General features: G+C 47.4%; 2 protein-coding genes across 2 annotated transcripts in view; one reads left to right on the top strand and one right to left on the bottom strand.

The window, feature by feature from the left end:
* LOC135370296 (uncharacterized) overlaps positions 1-17,451 on the bottom strand; it is a 469,518-nt gene that overhangs the window by 435,372 nt on the left and 16,695 nt on the right. The window lies entirely within an intron of this gene.
* On the top strand, positions 6,047-10,301 carry LOC135370424 (uncharacterized). Its single transcript, XM_064604164.1, has 3 exons — positions 6,047-6,524; positions 6,583-6,878; positions 10,032-10,301. The coding sequence occupies exons 1-3, from the start codon at positions 6,419-6,421 to the stop codon at positions 10,299-10,301; spliced, it is 672 nt and encodes a 223-aa protein (XP_064460234.1). The 5' UTR covers positions 6,047-6,418.

The raw sequence follows: 17,451 nt of genomic DNA, 5'->3' as shown, positions 1-17,451 counted from the left end.
TTCCCTTTGTTTTCGCTGATCCTCTCTGATGCAGTCGATTGCTTTCAAGCGTTTGTTCAACAGATCCGCATCGAACATCTCGTGCATCGCATCCAGCGCATCATCTCCCGATCCAGAGCGCTGTCTGTAGTTCAAAAGCAAACCAAACGGTGTTGTGCGCGTCGCTTTGTGATATGTGTTGTTAATTCCCCACTGTATCTGAGGGAGCTTGTCATCCCAGTCTTTTCCCTTGGGGTCTTCACACAAGCTGGCAATTGCTGGGGTGATCATTCTGTTATATCGCTCTGCCTGGCCATTGGCACGAGGAGTCGCAGTCGCGTTCTTGATGTGGACAATTTTGAGGTCTCGACAACACTGCTGAAAACTTGAACCGGTATACGACGTGCCCCGACTATGACTATCTGACCTGACTGACTATCCGATTATGTCCAGTAAAAAGCGTCGAGCGCCTTTTTGCACAAATATTCCGGACAGCGCGTAGGCAGCGCGCGGACAGTGCGTAGGCGAACTTGGTGAAGGCGTCTACTGCAACGATGACGTACATGTTGCCGCTTTTACTCTTAACGAACGGGCCCAAATGGTCCATATGAAGGGTGTGAAACGGCTCACCCACTTTGTCCATGCTGTGCAAGGAACCTGGCTGTTTCCCCAAAGGTTTCTTGTGAAACAAACACTGTAGGCACACAGCGACGTAACGTTGCACGTAGCGTTTCATTCGCGGGAACCAGTAATGACGGCGCAAGAGTTCAAGAGTCTTCTCAACAGCAAAATGCCCGACGTCGTCGTGGCACTTGCGGACGATTTGATGTCTCGCCGCCCTGGGCGCCACCCAACGCAGGTGTTCGCCATCGTCGATGTGAACTTTCCGGTACAGTCGTCCGTTCATTATTTTATATTCGCGGTGCAAACATTCACTGTTTCCGTCTTTCGGATGCACCTGGAGGCCTTCTATAATGCACCGCAACTCAGCATCCGTCTTCTGTGCCGTTATGAGCCAGTCTTCCGTAGTCAACGCAGTAGCGAGCACATGTACTCCATCAGTAGAGTCGGTTTCCTCCGGTTCTCCATGAGGCGTTCGGCTTAAAACACCAACATGTGGTATGCTTGTACCGGGTCTCTGTTCGATGTCGGACTGGAATTCGTGCAACTTCAGGTACCATCTACCAATACGTGGCACCAAATCTCTCTTTGCCAATGCCGTTCGCAGGGCACTGCAATCCGTAATAAGGAGAAATTTCATCCCCAAGAGATACGACCTACACTTCTACATCGTCCAAACAACAGCAAGCGCTTCCAGTTCGTAAGAGTGATAACGTTGGTCTTCTGGTGTCGTCTTGCGGCTGACGTACACGACCGGATGCAGGTGTGTATCAGATTGCTCTTGAAGCAGAACACCGCCAAGGCCGTCTTTACAAGCATCAGTGTGCATCTCTGTGCGGGATTGGTATGAGAATAAAGCTAGCGTTGGACTTTCAGTCAATTTCCGTCGTAGTTCCTTAAAGCTATGCTGTTCTTTTTCCCATCGCTCTGGTTGCTGCTTTGACATAAGCTTCGTGAGAGGCTTGGCGATACATGAGAAGCCTTTGATAAAGTCGAAAGTAGCTTGCAAGTCCGATGAACTGTTTTAGTTCGTGCAAGTTAGTGGGGGTAGGAAACTCCAACACGCTTGCAAGTTTTCGAGGACTAGGTGAAATACCATCTGCCGATATGTGATATCCAAGATAGTCGATATGATTTTGAAAGAAGTAGCACTTCGTAAGCCGCAATGTCAGTCAAACTTCTCTAAGAACTTCTAGTACTTCTCTCAGATTTCGTAGCCCCTCCTCGACGGTCGCAGAAGGTAGAAGTAGGTCGTCCATGTACGCCATGGCAATCGTGTGACGGAGAGGCCCTAATACCGTGTTTACCATTCGCTGGAAGACGGCTGGCGCGTTTACCAAACCAAAGGGCATCCTCGTAAACCCGAAATGACCATCCTGAGTGATGAAAGCAGTTTTCTTCTGCGACGTTTGGGCCATGGGTGCCTGGTAGTCTCCTGACGCTAAGTCCAAGCTAGTAAAACACTTCTTTCCTTGGAGCCTGTCGAGTTGATCGTCAATCAACGTAAGCGGGTACTTGTCTGGTTTTGTGATACGGTTCAAGACACGGTAGTCAATACAAAGTCTTTCTTCACCTGTCTTTTTGCGTACTAATAGGACTGGGCTGGCATACTCAGAGTTTGAGTCAGTCACAATCCCTGCACTCCTTAGCTCATCGACGACATTCTCACTTTCCTTATATGAAAGCAGGTAAGGTCGGTACGTAACTGGCTTGTTATCAGTTCTATACTCATTTGTGACGCAGTGGTTTCATTTTTCATTTTTTTTTTCATTTGTGGGAAGCAGCTGCTGGCGTTCCTCTGACGATACCATCTCTCCAACATTGAGCTCATGCACGTCGATAGGCTCGTACTTGTTGGGATGAACGTGCAGTACTACACGCAGATCAATGGACGTATCTTTGCTGCATTTATCTCCACGAGCGACTACTTGTCCCTTTCGTATGCTCAAGTCTGAGCCGGACACGTTCGCAGTGGGCACAACACAGTGCGAGTACAGAGTACAGACAGTACAGTAACGCGTACAGCGCAACTTGGAATACAATGTTCTTCAGCATCTTTTGGTCTGTACTGTGTATCTACAAAGAGGTCCGTTTCCGCTGTACTCTGCGTAAAACATGCAACGAAACCGATGTAGTTAGGTGGTATGACGGTAGAGTCATTTGCCCATACGCTAACGCGTCTCTGTGGTAATGTTGGGATCTGCATTCGACTAAGCGTATTATCATCTTCGTCTATATCTTGACATTCTTCAAACAGGCGCAGTGTATCCCGCCTACGAACGACGGTTACGTGACGTTGCTCAGTGAAAGGCTGTCCTACCAAAAGCGGTATGGACTGAGAGTGATCTGGAACAATGTAGAGTGGGACCTGTGCTTTCGCCTCGTCGATCTTGATATTAGCGTTCGCAATACCGCATACAAGTACACTTCCTGACCCGTATCCGCCGATGTTGATCTTTTCTTTAGGAGGCGAGTACACGACACCTAACTCCCCGGCGTCAGAGCGTCTCAAGGCCACACATTGGCTTCCTAGATCTACGTACGCCTTTAGCGGCACGTCGTTTATGACCGCGTCAACGAAATATTTCTCATTGTCCCTGCTCGATGCTACTTGATTTTCAACGTGGTGACTTTTCACAGTATGAGATGTCGTCTTCTCTGCTGGACAATCCTGTATCTTGTGCCCGACCTTCTTGCATTTGTCGCAACGCTGTGGCTCTGGGCATTCCGATGCTCGATCATGATTGGCTGAGGCTCATTTAACCGGTGGATCCGCCCGCTTCCTATCTCCGAGGCTCCGACCCGTCTGACCGTTGTGTAGCTGGCGTCTATGTAATGTGAGCAGACGGTGATTTCGTTTCGTGGATTTCGAAGATGTCCGGGCCATGTACGAACGCCTGACTGAACGGTAAGCAGACAAACGTATGATGCATGTCAGTGATCAGACGTTTAATACTGTCGCCTAACTGTGTGTATGGAGGTACGCCTTTACGCGTATTACATCACTTTCTGCCGGTTATCAGTCATGATCTGGTTGATGATTCTGCGTGGCGTTACTTGTTGCGTTTTGTTCCGCTATTTGAATGTGTCTGATGTTTAATACACTGGTGTGCATGAAAAGGAAAACAGCGTGCATCCCGCACGCAGGGCTCCTCGAATTTTGTCATTAGTCGACATTAGGCGCGTAATGATAGCGGGTCTTACAGGGCGTATTCAGCCAATTAACGTTGCCTGTGCCCGGGTTTACCATATCATTAACAGGTTCCTTTTTTTTTTTTTTTTTTTTAGACACCGACAGCTGTTCGTGGCCCTGCGATCCGCGAGCATGTGGCCCCTGTCACCAGAAAATTCGACAGTTGTGCTGGGATGAAGCCGATGACTTCTGCGACTCATCACGTGCTATATATGTGTATAATAATATCTACTTTCTCCAAAACGAATAGGTTCCCTTAAAGTAGCACAGAAGTCATTTTTAACACCCAGTTTTCTTCTTATAAAACTGTTAAGTTTGCCAGTAAGATGCACCATGCGAAGTAATTTACACCACAGAGTCATAATTATCGCAGAAACTGAATTTAAAATATGCTGCAAATAGCGACCGTGCGCAACGGTGGTGAAGAGCAGTACCAGCCTGTGATCTGCCTGGAACCTCGCGCTGACGCTATAAGGACTCGCTCGCTGATTGGCCTAGAAAAATGTTGTCTGCTACTCCGCTGTCGTCTGCTACTCGGCTGTTCGGGGTCCTGATAAAGCCTTTCTCCTTGCTCGGTAAAGCTTCGGGCGCTCCTTGTATCCCCAATTCTCCGGGAAAACTGGCAAAACAGGTTTACGGTGGCAAAGGAACAATGCGCTGACCCCCACTGATCGGCAAACCAGAACGAGTCTCCTTATGCCGTCATCGGTGACGTGCCATCATACCTCCTCATCCTCGTTATAGCTGGAGTGGCGAGTTAAGGGTGAAGGCGCGGAGCTATGTTTATGTGAGTTTTTTTCTGGGAAACAAATTGCACACATCAAAACCTTTCGCGCTATTCGGTATAATGACACACACACTTTCATCAGATGTCTTAATCTGAAATTTTTTTGGATGGCCCTCTGTACTCCTTTAAGGATTGTATAATATGATAGTCACGCTTTCTGTTGCTCAGCACTATATATTCTTCATTTATTCTGCAGTATTCTATAATAATCGTGTAGATTTACTTGCATTCAAATGTTGCTTCTTGTTTATATGTTTACCGTGTCAATAAATTTGTACATGTGAATTCCTTCGTGTTTTGGATTTTCATTTTCTGCTTCCCGATAATATTAGCAGATGGCCTGGCGAAGCGCTCGGAAGATGGGGGGGGGGGAGAGAGAATTCGAGTGAGAGGGTGTGGAGAGGGCACGCAGCGCAAATGCGCAGTTAGATCAGCCAACGCGCGCATTTTGGCGCCGTTTTCCTGCTACTTTGTCGTGATTCGTTACGAATGATCAAGTGGTCAAGGGGGGCGGTGGTTTTCGTGGCGAAACTGTGGAAGCTACAGCTGCACTCCACTGGCGCGGCTTCGTTGGGTTCGCTTTGGCTGCCGTAACGGACTTTCTTGTTGCCACGTGTAGTTTGCGTAATTTCAAGCGTTCCAGCAAGTCTAAAGCATTTCAGAGGCTCTGTATTTTTGTTCTCACTTGATGCTGTCGTTCTTGCAACCCGTCTGACATTGCAACTGTCCGTAAGTGGAAGCGTTTCTTCTAAGCGCGAGCAGACCAATCAGTCCCGTTTGAAATATCAGAGTGAAGACGCTGCCCTGGATGTGAAGCCAAATCGCTCTTCGACTTCAGGTTTCTTGCCGTTTTAGGTGTGTAATTAATATAACTGTGATGTAATATGTTCGACTACGCCATGGATTCTCATTGTCCGTTTTACTCTATTTGCAGGCGATCTGCACAACAACAGGGAGATAGAATGCCAGGTGAAATCGTTAATGACTGTATGCTTTGTGCAGACGATATGTCATATGTCTCTACCAAGACCTACTAAATAGAGAGAAGACCTAACCACTACGCGCTCCTCCCCGCCCGCCCTGGCAGTACGTAATTCCGACGCTGCCGCGAGGAGTGGCGCTGCTAATCCACTGTCCTCCGTGCACGCGTGTAGCCTGCCCATCACTCGCCGTGGGCGTGTTTACTTCCGACTTTGCCATGCTGCTGTCGTTATCAGCGCTTGTTAAGGAGTTGTAATTGCTAGTTTCGCGTGTGTTAGGCTGTTACGTGTGTACCTGGGTTCGAGGGCAGCCTGCCAACCATAGAATTCCTGGATATTGGTCTTCAAGTGGTTTACGCTCCACAACATAAAAAGCACCGCGTTCCACGTCTTCAGTCGTGATCCAACAAGGATGCCATTTTATTGTGCAAATGACGAGCGGTTCGTGTTTTCATCAGTTAGGTACTTCCCTTTTCTTTCACATCAGCTAACATTCAGGTGTTTTGTCTTAGGCTGTCATGGCTCGAAGAAACGTTCCTGGAGTACATTGATCACTGGAAAGAAACTGCACCAGCCAAGGCAGCCTTCTTGTCCCCTGCAACCTACGAAGCCTTGGTGGTTACAACGAAGGCAACAGTGTTGTGCACTCGCCACCTGCTCACTCGCGGCTTCAAATATGTTTTAACATTTAAGTACTCATCAGATGAGGTAGAATCTTTGTTTTCTGCAGTGCGACAACTGAACGGGTCAAACGACCAGACAGACGCATATGCTGCCCTTTCCGCACTACAGAAAATTGTGGCAACAGGCCTCCTAGAGCCTTCTCTGAATGCCAATGTCCAAAACACTGACATTCAAATGACTGGGCTTCTCAAGAGCAGCTCAGCTACCACCCTTCAGTGTCCTCCACCAAAGGCAGAAGAGCTTTTGCAGCCGTACTTTAATGATCTTCAAAAGAAGCCAGGTAAGAGGAGAGATACTATAATTTTGTGCACGCATTCTGAACGTTGTTGCTTCTGCAGTGCCAGCACCACCCGGGCTAAAAGCATCCACAATATCGCTTATTGGCGGCTACCTGGTCAAGGCTGTGGAAAACAGAATGAAGTGCGCGGGTTGCTTGGTTCGGCTCAAGAGTGAAGCAAGCGACCGACCGACCGTTGCAATTATCAACAACCTCGATCGCGTTGGACTATCATACCCCAGTTTAGAGTTTGTGGGCTTCTTACTTAAGCTTGAAGAAGCAGCAAGTACTGTGAGAAGCACGCTGTTGCAAATGCAAAAACCGCTGTACTGGTTTGTTAACAGACTCGCTCTTGTTGTAATTGAAAATCCACTGTTCGCATGCAGCAGCGATAGCAGTGTAGCACATAGAGCAGAGTTTGCAAATTTTGTCCTAAAAAAGTTCGGAAGGCCATATCTGACTAACATAACAGTCGATATAGCAGCAGAGAATACAAAGAAAAAAGTGCAGAACAAACCTCTCTCTCGAAAAGTGCTGAAGTTTTAAATTGATGTGGGTTGTTGAGCATGTAGTCTCTTGTGAATAGAATTTTCACACTCTGAGCTTGTTTGGTCTGTTATTGATTTACCATGTTTCGTCTTATTATGCGGAACTAGCTCTACGGGTACGAACTGGGAAGTCACATGCGTGTCATCGGACCGCTAATTAGTTATCGCACGGAATCCACCGCCGTATTTATTTACCACAAAAAGAACTAGGTTAACAATCGCAGCATATTTACGACTAAATATAGGCAAAACATCCGATTTCGTTGCTGCGAATGCTTGTTTAACGAGCTGAATTACGCTGATGTATCGGGCATTGAGCGCGATTTCATGGACAGTCCGTAAACAACTGCTTAAACGCATAATATGGTACTGGCCGCGAGAGAAAACGACTTACAATCGTATGAGAGTCACATACCGTGTCGTACCGTACAGTATAATGCGAATATTTGAAGCAAAAGAGTCTTAAACCAGCGTTATCTCGGGACCATCGTGTAGTCCACCGCCCAAAAGAACAGAGGGCTTTGCGTGCCCCCTCGCGGGAGCATCGCGAACAAAAGTTTCAGTGCGTTTTTTGGGGCGGGAGCGCGGAGTGGTTAGGTCTTCTCTCTATTTAGTAGGTCTTGGTCTCTACACTACTCTTCATAGATATCCTGCAATAGTGTTTTCCGGAACGACATTTCTTGCAGGTTAAGCGTGTATGACGCAGCGGTCTCCAGCAACAGAGACGCAAGCACCGTGTTCACACAGAACCAGTAACCGCCCCTGGACAGCCGACAAGGGTCCGAGCATCCGCAGCCTAAAGTGAACATCCATTGAACGCCTCCTGGACGCGTTAGTTGGGATGCTCCAATGAGTATACAGCAGCAGACGTCCCACATATATCACCCTGTGGACACCGTGCGCACCCCATCCGCACTGTGTCCACAAAGAGCCGTTTGATAACTCCTTTTCGCTCTTGACCCTCCGCCTCCTTCTTCACTCCCGCTCTGTCGTCTGATTGCGTCGCCGCCAAAGGAGAAATCTGCGCAGAAGGCTTGTTTTTTCGCAACGCGCAGAAGAGAGACTCACGTGATGCCATAGCCCGTTGTGTGCGGAAGATTTCAAACGCCGCTGGAGAGACTGGAGAAACATGGCGGCGTCTGCAATGACCTGGAGTAATACGGTAATTTTCAAGGCGAACAGCACCAGTACAGCTTGAATTTTGTGAAGAGTTAGGTGCATATGCCTTGTAGGCAACGGATTCTCCATCGGGGGCCACTACCTATGACCGAAATACAGGTAAGCGGCCGTGGTGCCTTTGTTTGTAAGCGCTCGCGATTTAGACTCCATTGTTCTTCAAGTCGCTGTAGCCCACTGGCTAGTGAAAAAAAAATGCAATCGATCCTGGCTGAGCTCGTAATATAGGCACATTAGCACGTGTGTGCTACTTTTATTTTGTGGTTCACTCACTGTGTTCTCGATGTTCTTTCGGGCATAAACGGCTATACCGCTCAGCATCGGCCATTCATTGCTGTGTGCGTTTCAGCGTCTCCCAGAGAGTGTGGGATGTTTTCTGTATGAGCAGTCTTGAAATTACTTACTATCTTATGCGTTACAGGTAAGAATGCTAGATAAACGGGAAGTATGGCCAAACACTGGTAAGCGTATGTGCCATAGGCAGAGACCGATGATGTCTGTATTATATCTGTCGTTTTTATCAGTGTGCCTCGGCGGCAGAACTTGGCCAGTGAATTCCAGGGGCCGGAAGACACAGAAAGGAATAATATAAAGAGACTGGTAGCCATTCATCAGGCGTGAAGGAGCGTGAGGATACGGTTGCGTCGATTCCATACAAGATTACAACTAATTATACGGCAAGTAACATGGATGTTTTTTTTTTCTTGTTTACATAACTTGGCGATATTGTGATCACGATCTGTGTGAAGGGGAATGATCTGGATATAGCACCTTGTCACGTTCTTTTATTATTTGTACTGCTCATGTGAGGACAGGCATGTACGAATGCACATGTAAATAAAGTCTACATAGAAATAAAGTATTTTGGGTGCACACTTGCGTCGCTGTGCGCCGGCAGGCATGTACGAATGCACATGTAAATAATGTCTACATAGAAATAAAGTATTTTGGGTGCACACTTGCTTCGTTGTGCTTATCTCATGATTAAAATTACGATATTTCCATAGGCGCGCGATACCTATGGGGCTGGAATAGAGATCCTCCACAGGTCCCTCGAAGATCAGCTTCGGCGGTCCTACGACGTCCATTTCGCATAATTTTCTCTTGATTAGCACGGTAGTACGGGCGTAGTTAAAACGTAGCCGGGAGCAAAGGTGTACTGTAAGAGTTGTACATTTTAGAAACCCCGCGAATATTGTGCATTTTCAACTCAGTGCAATAGCCACCCGACAGAGACTCGGGGAAGGCACGTTGGACGGGGGACACTTGACACCTCAGGGGGTCTTCGCGACCAGATGCTCGCTGGCAATAAATCAGTAGAGTGGGCCAAGGAAGATGTACTGTCCAAAGTTGCATGGTGCACGGATTGACAGCTTGGTCCGTTACCCATAAATACCGAGTAGTGGGCGGACAATTAGGAGGTGCCTGGTTCCGTCTAAATTCAAACTAGGCCAACCATGAGTTGGAGACGTTTGAACCGGGCTTCTGGGATTGGTGTTTGCTGGCGGGGGGTTATGTCTCAAATGTCACCCTTTTAAGCGGAGGACACACGAAAATTCGTGTGTGGAAGCCGCAACGACTTGATGAAGACGAGGCGAAAGCCCCGTGACTTCAGTCGCTACTGTATTGTCTTGTATATGGTTATGTAAATAACTATGTAAATAAAGCCCAGTTATTCTTCGAGAATACCGCCTGTCGGACGTCTCTTGGGAATATCTTCGATCTGTGAGCACATCAACGGACCACTTTCCAGTGACAACGGAAGAAACTAACTTTACTGGCGCAGCACGACAGTCTGCTCACCTACGGAGAGTTGAACCATCCGGACGGACGGACGATATTTCGAGTCGGAACAACGAGGGCATATGAGCGCAAGACAGCGGCAGACCATCGGAGTGTCCAGGAAACTGAAGGGACAGCTCCAGTCATCGTCAGGATCCCAGCTTTGCGAAGAAGACCAACGACCAGCAGCAACATGGAACAACTTCGAGGCAAGTTAGTGGGAGCACTGCCGGCTGCAGCCGTTGGAGCGACTGTGACCAGAAAACAGTGCTAGCCAAGCGCAGAAGCAGCTCCCCGACGGACAGCGGAAGCTAACTGCAACGGACCGCAGTGAAGGTGTCTGTGTCAGCGACGAGTAGCAAGGACAACCCAGAGACCCAAGCAGCGGTGACACGACGTTGTAGCGGCAGCATCACCGGGGTCAACTGTGTTCTTGGATTGTTGGACAGAACCTCAACGCATCCTCCGGAAGCAAGATACACGAGGTAGGTGTTTCGTTGCTTACATCCCGTGTGAACTATGATCGAGGCTAGTAACGAGCGTAGAGACAGGGAGATGAGGAGTAGCGAGGAACTAGAAGTAGATGCGGCGCTTACGGACACCATTGAGTATGAGCGCCGCGTTCTCAGTTTCGGCGCACCAATCGCCAAGAAGTGGAAGGTTTTGGATATGAAACTCCAGCTGGCGCAACTTAGGGCCTACTATTCTCGCCAGTCTCAGTATAACGAGCGACGGGAACAGGTCACTGTATGTTCAAACGAAAAGTTTGTGGATATCAGGAACATGCTGAGCAGACTAAGAGTGTCCCTTCCAAAAATGCCAGCAGATAAATCATTGGCAGGCCAATGATTAGGCGACGTAGAAAGGACGTTTGACGACGAAGGCGTTCCTGTCCAGTGGATTTTTGTACCCGCTTTTAAATAAGCGGGCCGAGCAGCTGTTTGCGGGACTCTCATCAGACGATGCGGGAAGCAACTTTCAGGCATTGGCACAAGCTGTAATAAAGCGGTCGATGAACACTGATCTGGTTGTCGTTAGACAAGCCGAAAGGCGGGACACTCGTCAAAAAGAACCAGAGGCAGCAGCAAAGGAAAGGCCTTGTCAAAACCGCACTGATAGCAACGATTGTTCCGGCGCATGTAGGAGCATGCCAGAAGTAGAAACGAGGGCTGAATGCCCGGAGAATTCTGATGATCGCTGTGCCTCTGTAGAGGCCAATGATCGGTACGACAACGTCACTGTAAATCAGTCATCTGAAGACAACGACGTTGCGAGGACGTCCAGTGTAAACGGCACTGACAGAGTCGTCCCAATGGGAGATAATCACGGAACAGGAGCCGCAGCGACACCAAAGGCAGAACACGGCATAGAATTGCTCGTGGTTAACTTGGAAGGCGCTGAAGTGTCCCTAATCAGCGTGAGGAATCAGAACGTGCCGCCCACAGGCCCTGAGTTTGGGAGAAGTCAGACACTGATTGACTTCGAATCACGGCCAGCTGGCGGGCGTGGCACGAGCGCATGTTCAGTTCCAAGTGGCAAACGTGCACGAGAAGTAGCTCCCTCGCGAGATTCGTGGGAGAGGTGTGTTAGTGATCATACATGTATATTACACAGGACAGTGTTCGACACAGTAGATTAGAAGCAAAGCCTATCGCTCGTGGTATTGTTGATCGCAGTGCACTTCGGGTTGGGCAATGAGGCGCCTATAGAGTGCAAGTGCAGTGGGACTTTGCTTGTGAACTCTACCTTCAGTTACGTTTGTACTGTACAGTGTCGTAGCCCGTATTTAAGTTCACGTGAGTATTAATGGTCTTGCGACTATAGGAGGGAATATTCTTACTCGAGTGCATTGCAGTGTATACAGTGTTTGCAGCTGTTGTTATCGTAATCCAAATGACTAGGCTCCACAACTCTTAGTGATATTGTTTCTTGTGTCGCAATAGTGCCCCACAAGTAACTTAAGGGGGGAGATGTAAGAGTTGTACATTTTAGAAATCCCGCGAATATTGTGCATTTTCAACTCACTGCAATAGCCACCCGACAGACACTCGGGGAAGGCACGTTGGACGGGGGACACTTGACACCTCAGGAGGTCTTCGCGACCAGATGCTCGCTGGCAATAAATGAGTAGAGTGGGCCAAGGAAGATGCACTGTCCAAAGTTGCATGGTGCACGGATTGACAGCTTGGTCCGTTACCCATAAATACCGAGTAGTGGGCGGACAATTAGGAGGTGCCTGGTTCGGTCTAAATTCAAACTAGGCCAAACATGAGTTGGAGACGTTTGAACCGGGCTTCTGGGATTGGTGTTTGCTGGCGGGGGGTTGTGTCTCAAATGTCACCCTTTTAAGCGGAGGACACACGAAAATTCGTGTGTGGAAGCCGCAACGACTTGATGAAGACGAGGCGAAAGCCCCGTGACTTCAGTTGCTACTGTATTGTCTTGCATATAGTTATGTAAATAACTATGTAAATAAAGCCCAGTTATTGTCCGAGAATACCGCCTGTCGGACGTCTCTTGGGAATATCTTCAATCCGTGAGCACATCAACGGACCACTTTCCAGCAACAACGGAAGAAACTTTACTTGTACGTTCGTGAGACGTACCCAGCATCCACAATCCGACGTTCGCTGGATGTTGATAGGCGGTTAATGGTTCTGTGACTCTTGCTCCTCATGACAATGCTTAGAAGTGCTTTCTCTGAAGAAGGACAAGCTGGACCGGAAATGAGGACCTAGGTGTGCTCTCTTTCGTTGTTGTTGATCGTTCGATCATTACCAATTCTGTGAAAGGTACGTACTCCGGAGTGGTGAATAAAGTGATTTGTTGCCATCTATATGTTTCGTGAGGGCTCTCGTCGGTACTCATCTACCGCAGACATGAAGGGGTTTCTTTGCAGAACATTTCAGAAACAAAGACTGCAGCATTTTCAATATTGCCATAACCAGCATCAACGCAGCTCTCATGTCAACATCAGTATCAAGACAGCTCTGATGTTAGCATCAGTCAGGGCCAGGGCTAATGTTAACATGAGCCTGGACAGCTCTGATGTTAACATCATCATCAGAGCAGCTGTCATCAGATCTGATGTGATTTGGAACACTGTCTTCATGCTAACATCAGCATCAGAGCGGTTCTGATGTTAACATCAGCTGGTGTTAGCGTCAAGACAGTGTCCCAAATCACATCAGACCTGATGTCGCTTTTTTCAGTAGGGATACACCCATTACTCAGGAATGATATTATGGCTTGTAATACAGCCTTTGAAACGCTATATATGATCTATGGCGCTGCAGACGGGTATGCAGCCACATATTGAAGAGCAAGTAGTATGGCGACTAGTTCTGCCGTTGTTGACGATGATCTGTGGGATAGACGTGTCATTCCTTCCCTGTTGTGCTCGGGGACAACATAGCCAGACGCAGACCCAGCTGCAGCCGTCGATCCATCGGTAAACATAGCTGTCCTGTTGTGGTTATTTTCCATCATGGATAGACAGTACTGTCTCAGCGCAACGGATGGCAGAGCTGACCTTTGATGCACATAATTAGGTTTGTGGCGCGCGCAGCGATTACTTTTCTGCGTGATCAGTGGTTCGCGAGGATCATGTGGAGACCAGGCTTTAATATTGCAATCGCAATGTGCTCTAAAGTCGATAATTCAAAAGTTGATTAAAATATCTCTGGTAATTAGTCCCCCAAATGAGAAAAAATACTGTTTCCTAGTAGCAGTCTCGTCGAGTAATCCAATGACGAAAGTAAAAGCGTCCTAAAGCAACTTCCCTGTTTATGAAAATTTGTTGCGGTTAAAAGAAAGACCTTGTACAGCGTTCACAGTGAACGAGCAAGGCCTGAATACAACCGCTCGTCTATCCATCTTGGGAGTTAAAGCTGAGAAGATTTTCACAAAATTCACCTTGCCTACACAATATCTGTCAAAGTATACGCCCCAGTGCTCAAAGCACTTCAAAGCCACTTTTGTCAAGATGAACGTCGTCTACAAACATGCGGTTTTCAACCGCTGTATGCAAAGAGAAACTGGGACCGTCACAGACTTTATCGAGCGCTATATATACACTTGTTCAAACTTGTGACTACGACAACATAAGGGTTGGACCCTTTAGGGATCGAGTAGCGGTTGGAGTGCAAAATCAGATACTTCAGGAACAGATGAGGAGTGTGCAAGCGAGCTGGTGGCCATTCGATTTAAGCGTTCTTCAAACTCAAGGAAATGTTAACTGCACCAGATTTCGTCACAACTACAAATGGAAAGTGCCTTAGCTGTCGAAAAGGCAACGCACTAGCCAAACTTACCGAGAAAGTGGAACGGCAGCAGAAGATTCTCAAAAGATTCTCAAACCGGTATCAAGCTCAGGAGGAGCACAAGCAGCAAGCTATGACCGTTCAAAAGTTTCAACTCAGGGGAATCATCTCGCAAAGGTCAGAGAGAACAGGAGAAACGAACTCAAGCAAATCCTTGCTTTTGGTCTGGAAAAAGGCTAAATGCAACAAACGTCGGAAACTAGGACATTTTGCAAGTGTTTGTAAAGCGTCAGAATTGCAAGCTATCTAAAAAGTTGATGAAGCTTTATCAGACGATCAGCCTGAAGAAGGGTTCTGGTTTTTGAGGGCAGTAAATTATGCACGAGGGACTAAAACCCTGGGGGGTAAACATGTACGTTCATGGACATTCAGTAGATTTTTGCCTGGACACTGGTGCAGACGTTACTGTCCTACCCTTATCCCTAGTCAACAAATTTTGTGCAGCAAGAGCTTTGGGAAAGCGAGAGCGAGTTCTGCTGGGGATCAACAAGCAGCTGCTTCAAATTGTGGAGTAGCTGATTCCATCTCAACTCAGGCAAGGTGGTCCGGACACCATCAGTAATTTTTATTAAAAAAATATCCGTTGTAGCCTGGCTCAGATTGAGAAGGAAACAGCAAGTATTTTTCCTCGAGTTTCCGTTGTCCCCGAGAAAAAAAGAACAAAAAATCTGGAAGAGTATGGCAGGTCCGGCGCACTTTCGTGCGTAGCGATTTTGGCGTTCAATATCTTTCCAACCAACCGGTTCACGGCTGTCTTTCCACGCACTGTCAGCTATGTTGGATTCCAGTGCGTGGGTTCAGTTCCGACGGGGATTTTTTTTTTATTTTGCAGCTAAAAATACGCAAAGTTGGTGGCGACGACGAAAATCGTTCATGTTCTTGCGCCTATTGCGGCACTTGCGTACATGGGACTGAAACGTGAAAGGCATCGCCGCGTAGCGCAGACTCAGCTCTATAATTCAGTATCAAATTTAGGAGTCTATGCCAGGTTGGCGCCACGCATGGGGGCGTCTGCAAGACGTAACGTTTGAAAAAATGCGGTTTTTGAGCGCTCATATCTAAAAAAAAAAAACACCTCGAAAATTCTTCATATTTCATGGGCGCATGCTTCAGCATATGATATTTGAGTGTACAAAAATTGGAAGGTTTTTTTCCTTGCACAATAAAAGTTAGAGCGTGCCAAAGTTTCAGTGTCCGGGTGTGGTGTGTGTAATGACCAGGGAAGCGCTGGGAGAAGTTGATTGGTCGATATTCGCGTTTTTCGTGAGACAGCGGACGATGGTACTAGGAAACGTCCCTCAGTTAGCATTGATGCATAGAGAACCATTTCTATATCCGTGCAAGGACATGTCCGTCGGGGATTACTTTGCCGTGTCATGAGCCGCCGCCGCCGCTGCTAATGAACGGCGAGGAGAGTAACACGATTAGCGCCTTGTTATTTTTCCAACCACCAACCAACCAACCGAGATTAGCGTCACCCGCACTAGAGCACTATCCGGCTATAGGTACAGAACCCGAGTTAGTTTGGAGTCATTGCGAGAGTGAGTGGCTCCTCTACCTGTTGCAGTAGTGATTTCGTTTGCAACAGCTGTGTTTTGACACTGTTTCGACTCGCCGTTGCTTTGTTGTCTGTATCTATGCCATGAAGACGAAGTTAAGTAAAGACCTTGTCTACTGAGCCAACTACATGAACAGGCACAAACAGAAGATACATTTTCAACGGAACTTCGCGCGTGTATCTTCGCTGGACGATGTTTTGATGAGAAACGTTCTGTCGCCTGAACGGTGTAACGTGCGCGAGTAGGATTATCTTTGCCACAGCCGCTAATGTAATCAATAAAATGTAAATATATAGTGACTCATCTTCACTGGCATGGTCTTGAGAGATGGATGTAAAAATTGAATTTTCATGCACGCACCGCGCAAGCAGTGACACATACACTCAATCTACATGTCTCTATATAGTGTCCTTGTGAAGCCATCGTGCTGCTTTCGACGTCCTGAGGAAGATATTCGACTCTTTGGGTTCCCAAATTGCTGCACGAACAGCACGGGCGACTGACACAAGAAAAACATGAATATCTACCAGTGAACTTCCCGCGGCGCTTCCATGGTCATTACATGCACCACAGTCGGACACTGAAACTTTGGCACACTCAAACTTTTATTGTGCATGGAAAAAACCTTCGATTTTTGTACACTCAAATATCATATGTTGAAGCATGTGCCCGAGGAGTTTGAAGAATTTTCGAGGTGGTTTTTTTTTAGATATGAGCGCTCAAAAACATCATTTTTTCAAATGTCACGTCTTGTAGACGCCTCCATGCGTGGCAGCAACCTGGCCTGGCCTCCTAAATTTGATACCGAATTCTAGAGCTGAGTCTGCGCTACACGGCGATATCTTACTCGTTTCACTCGCTTGTACACAAGTGCCGCAAGGACATGAACCATTTTCGTCGTTGCACCAACTTTGCGTATTTTCAGCTGCAAAAAAATAAATAAAAAATCTCCGCCGGAACTGAACCCAAGCACTAGAAGCCAACATAGCTGACAGTGCGTGGAAAAAAAATCAAAGTCGTGACCCCATTCGTTGGAAATATATTGAACGCCAGGAATGAGCACACAGATCAAACAGACTGTGAAACAGTGTCCAAGCTGCCTGAAGGAAAGGCAGCAAAAAAAGCGAACCATCAATGCCAACACCATTCCCGGAAAGACCATGGACAAAAGGTTGCAATGGATTTGTTCAGTGTCAAAGGGAAACGCCATCTTTTAGTCACAGATTTGTAATGCCGCTACTTTGAAGGCGCATTGCTGGAGAGCCAGCTGCCAGAGACTGTTATTATCAAATGCAAGTCAGTATTTGCCAAGCCTGGCATACCGGTAACTGTCTGCGCAGACAACGAGCCACCGTTCGGGGCCGAATCTAAACAATTCGCAAAAGATTCGGGATTTTCTCGTGAGCTCTCGAGTCCTCGTTATGCTCGAAGTAATTGCTTTGTGGAAGCGGCAGTCAAAACCGCAAAGATGAAAGTCAGGAGGTCATCACACCCATATCTCGCTTTGCTTTCTAAGCGGCCTACAGCATTAAGTAATGGATTT

This window comes from Ornithodoros turicata, chromosome 10, assembly GCF_037126465.1.
Source record: "Ornithodoros turicata isolate Travis chromosome 10, ASM3712646v1, whole genome shotgun sequence".
NCBI classification, from domain to species: Eukaryota; Metazoa; Arthropoda; class Arachnida; order Ixodida; family Argasidae; genus Ornithodoros; species Ornithodoros turicata.
Note: the sequence above shows the minus strand (reverse complement) of the source record. Positions and strands in the feature narration are given on the sequence as shown.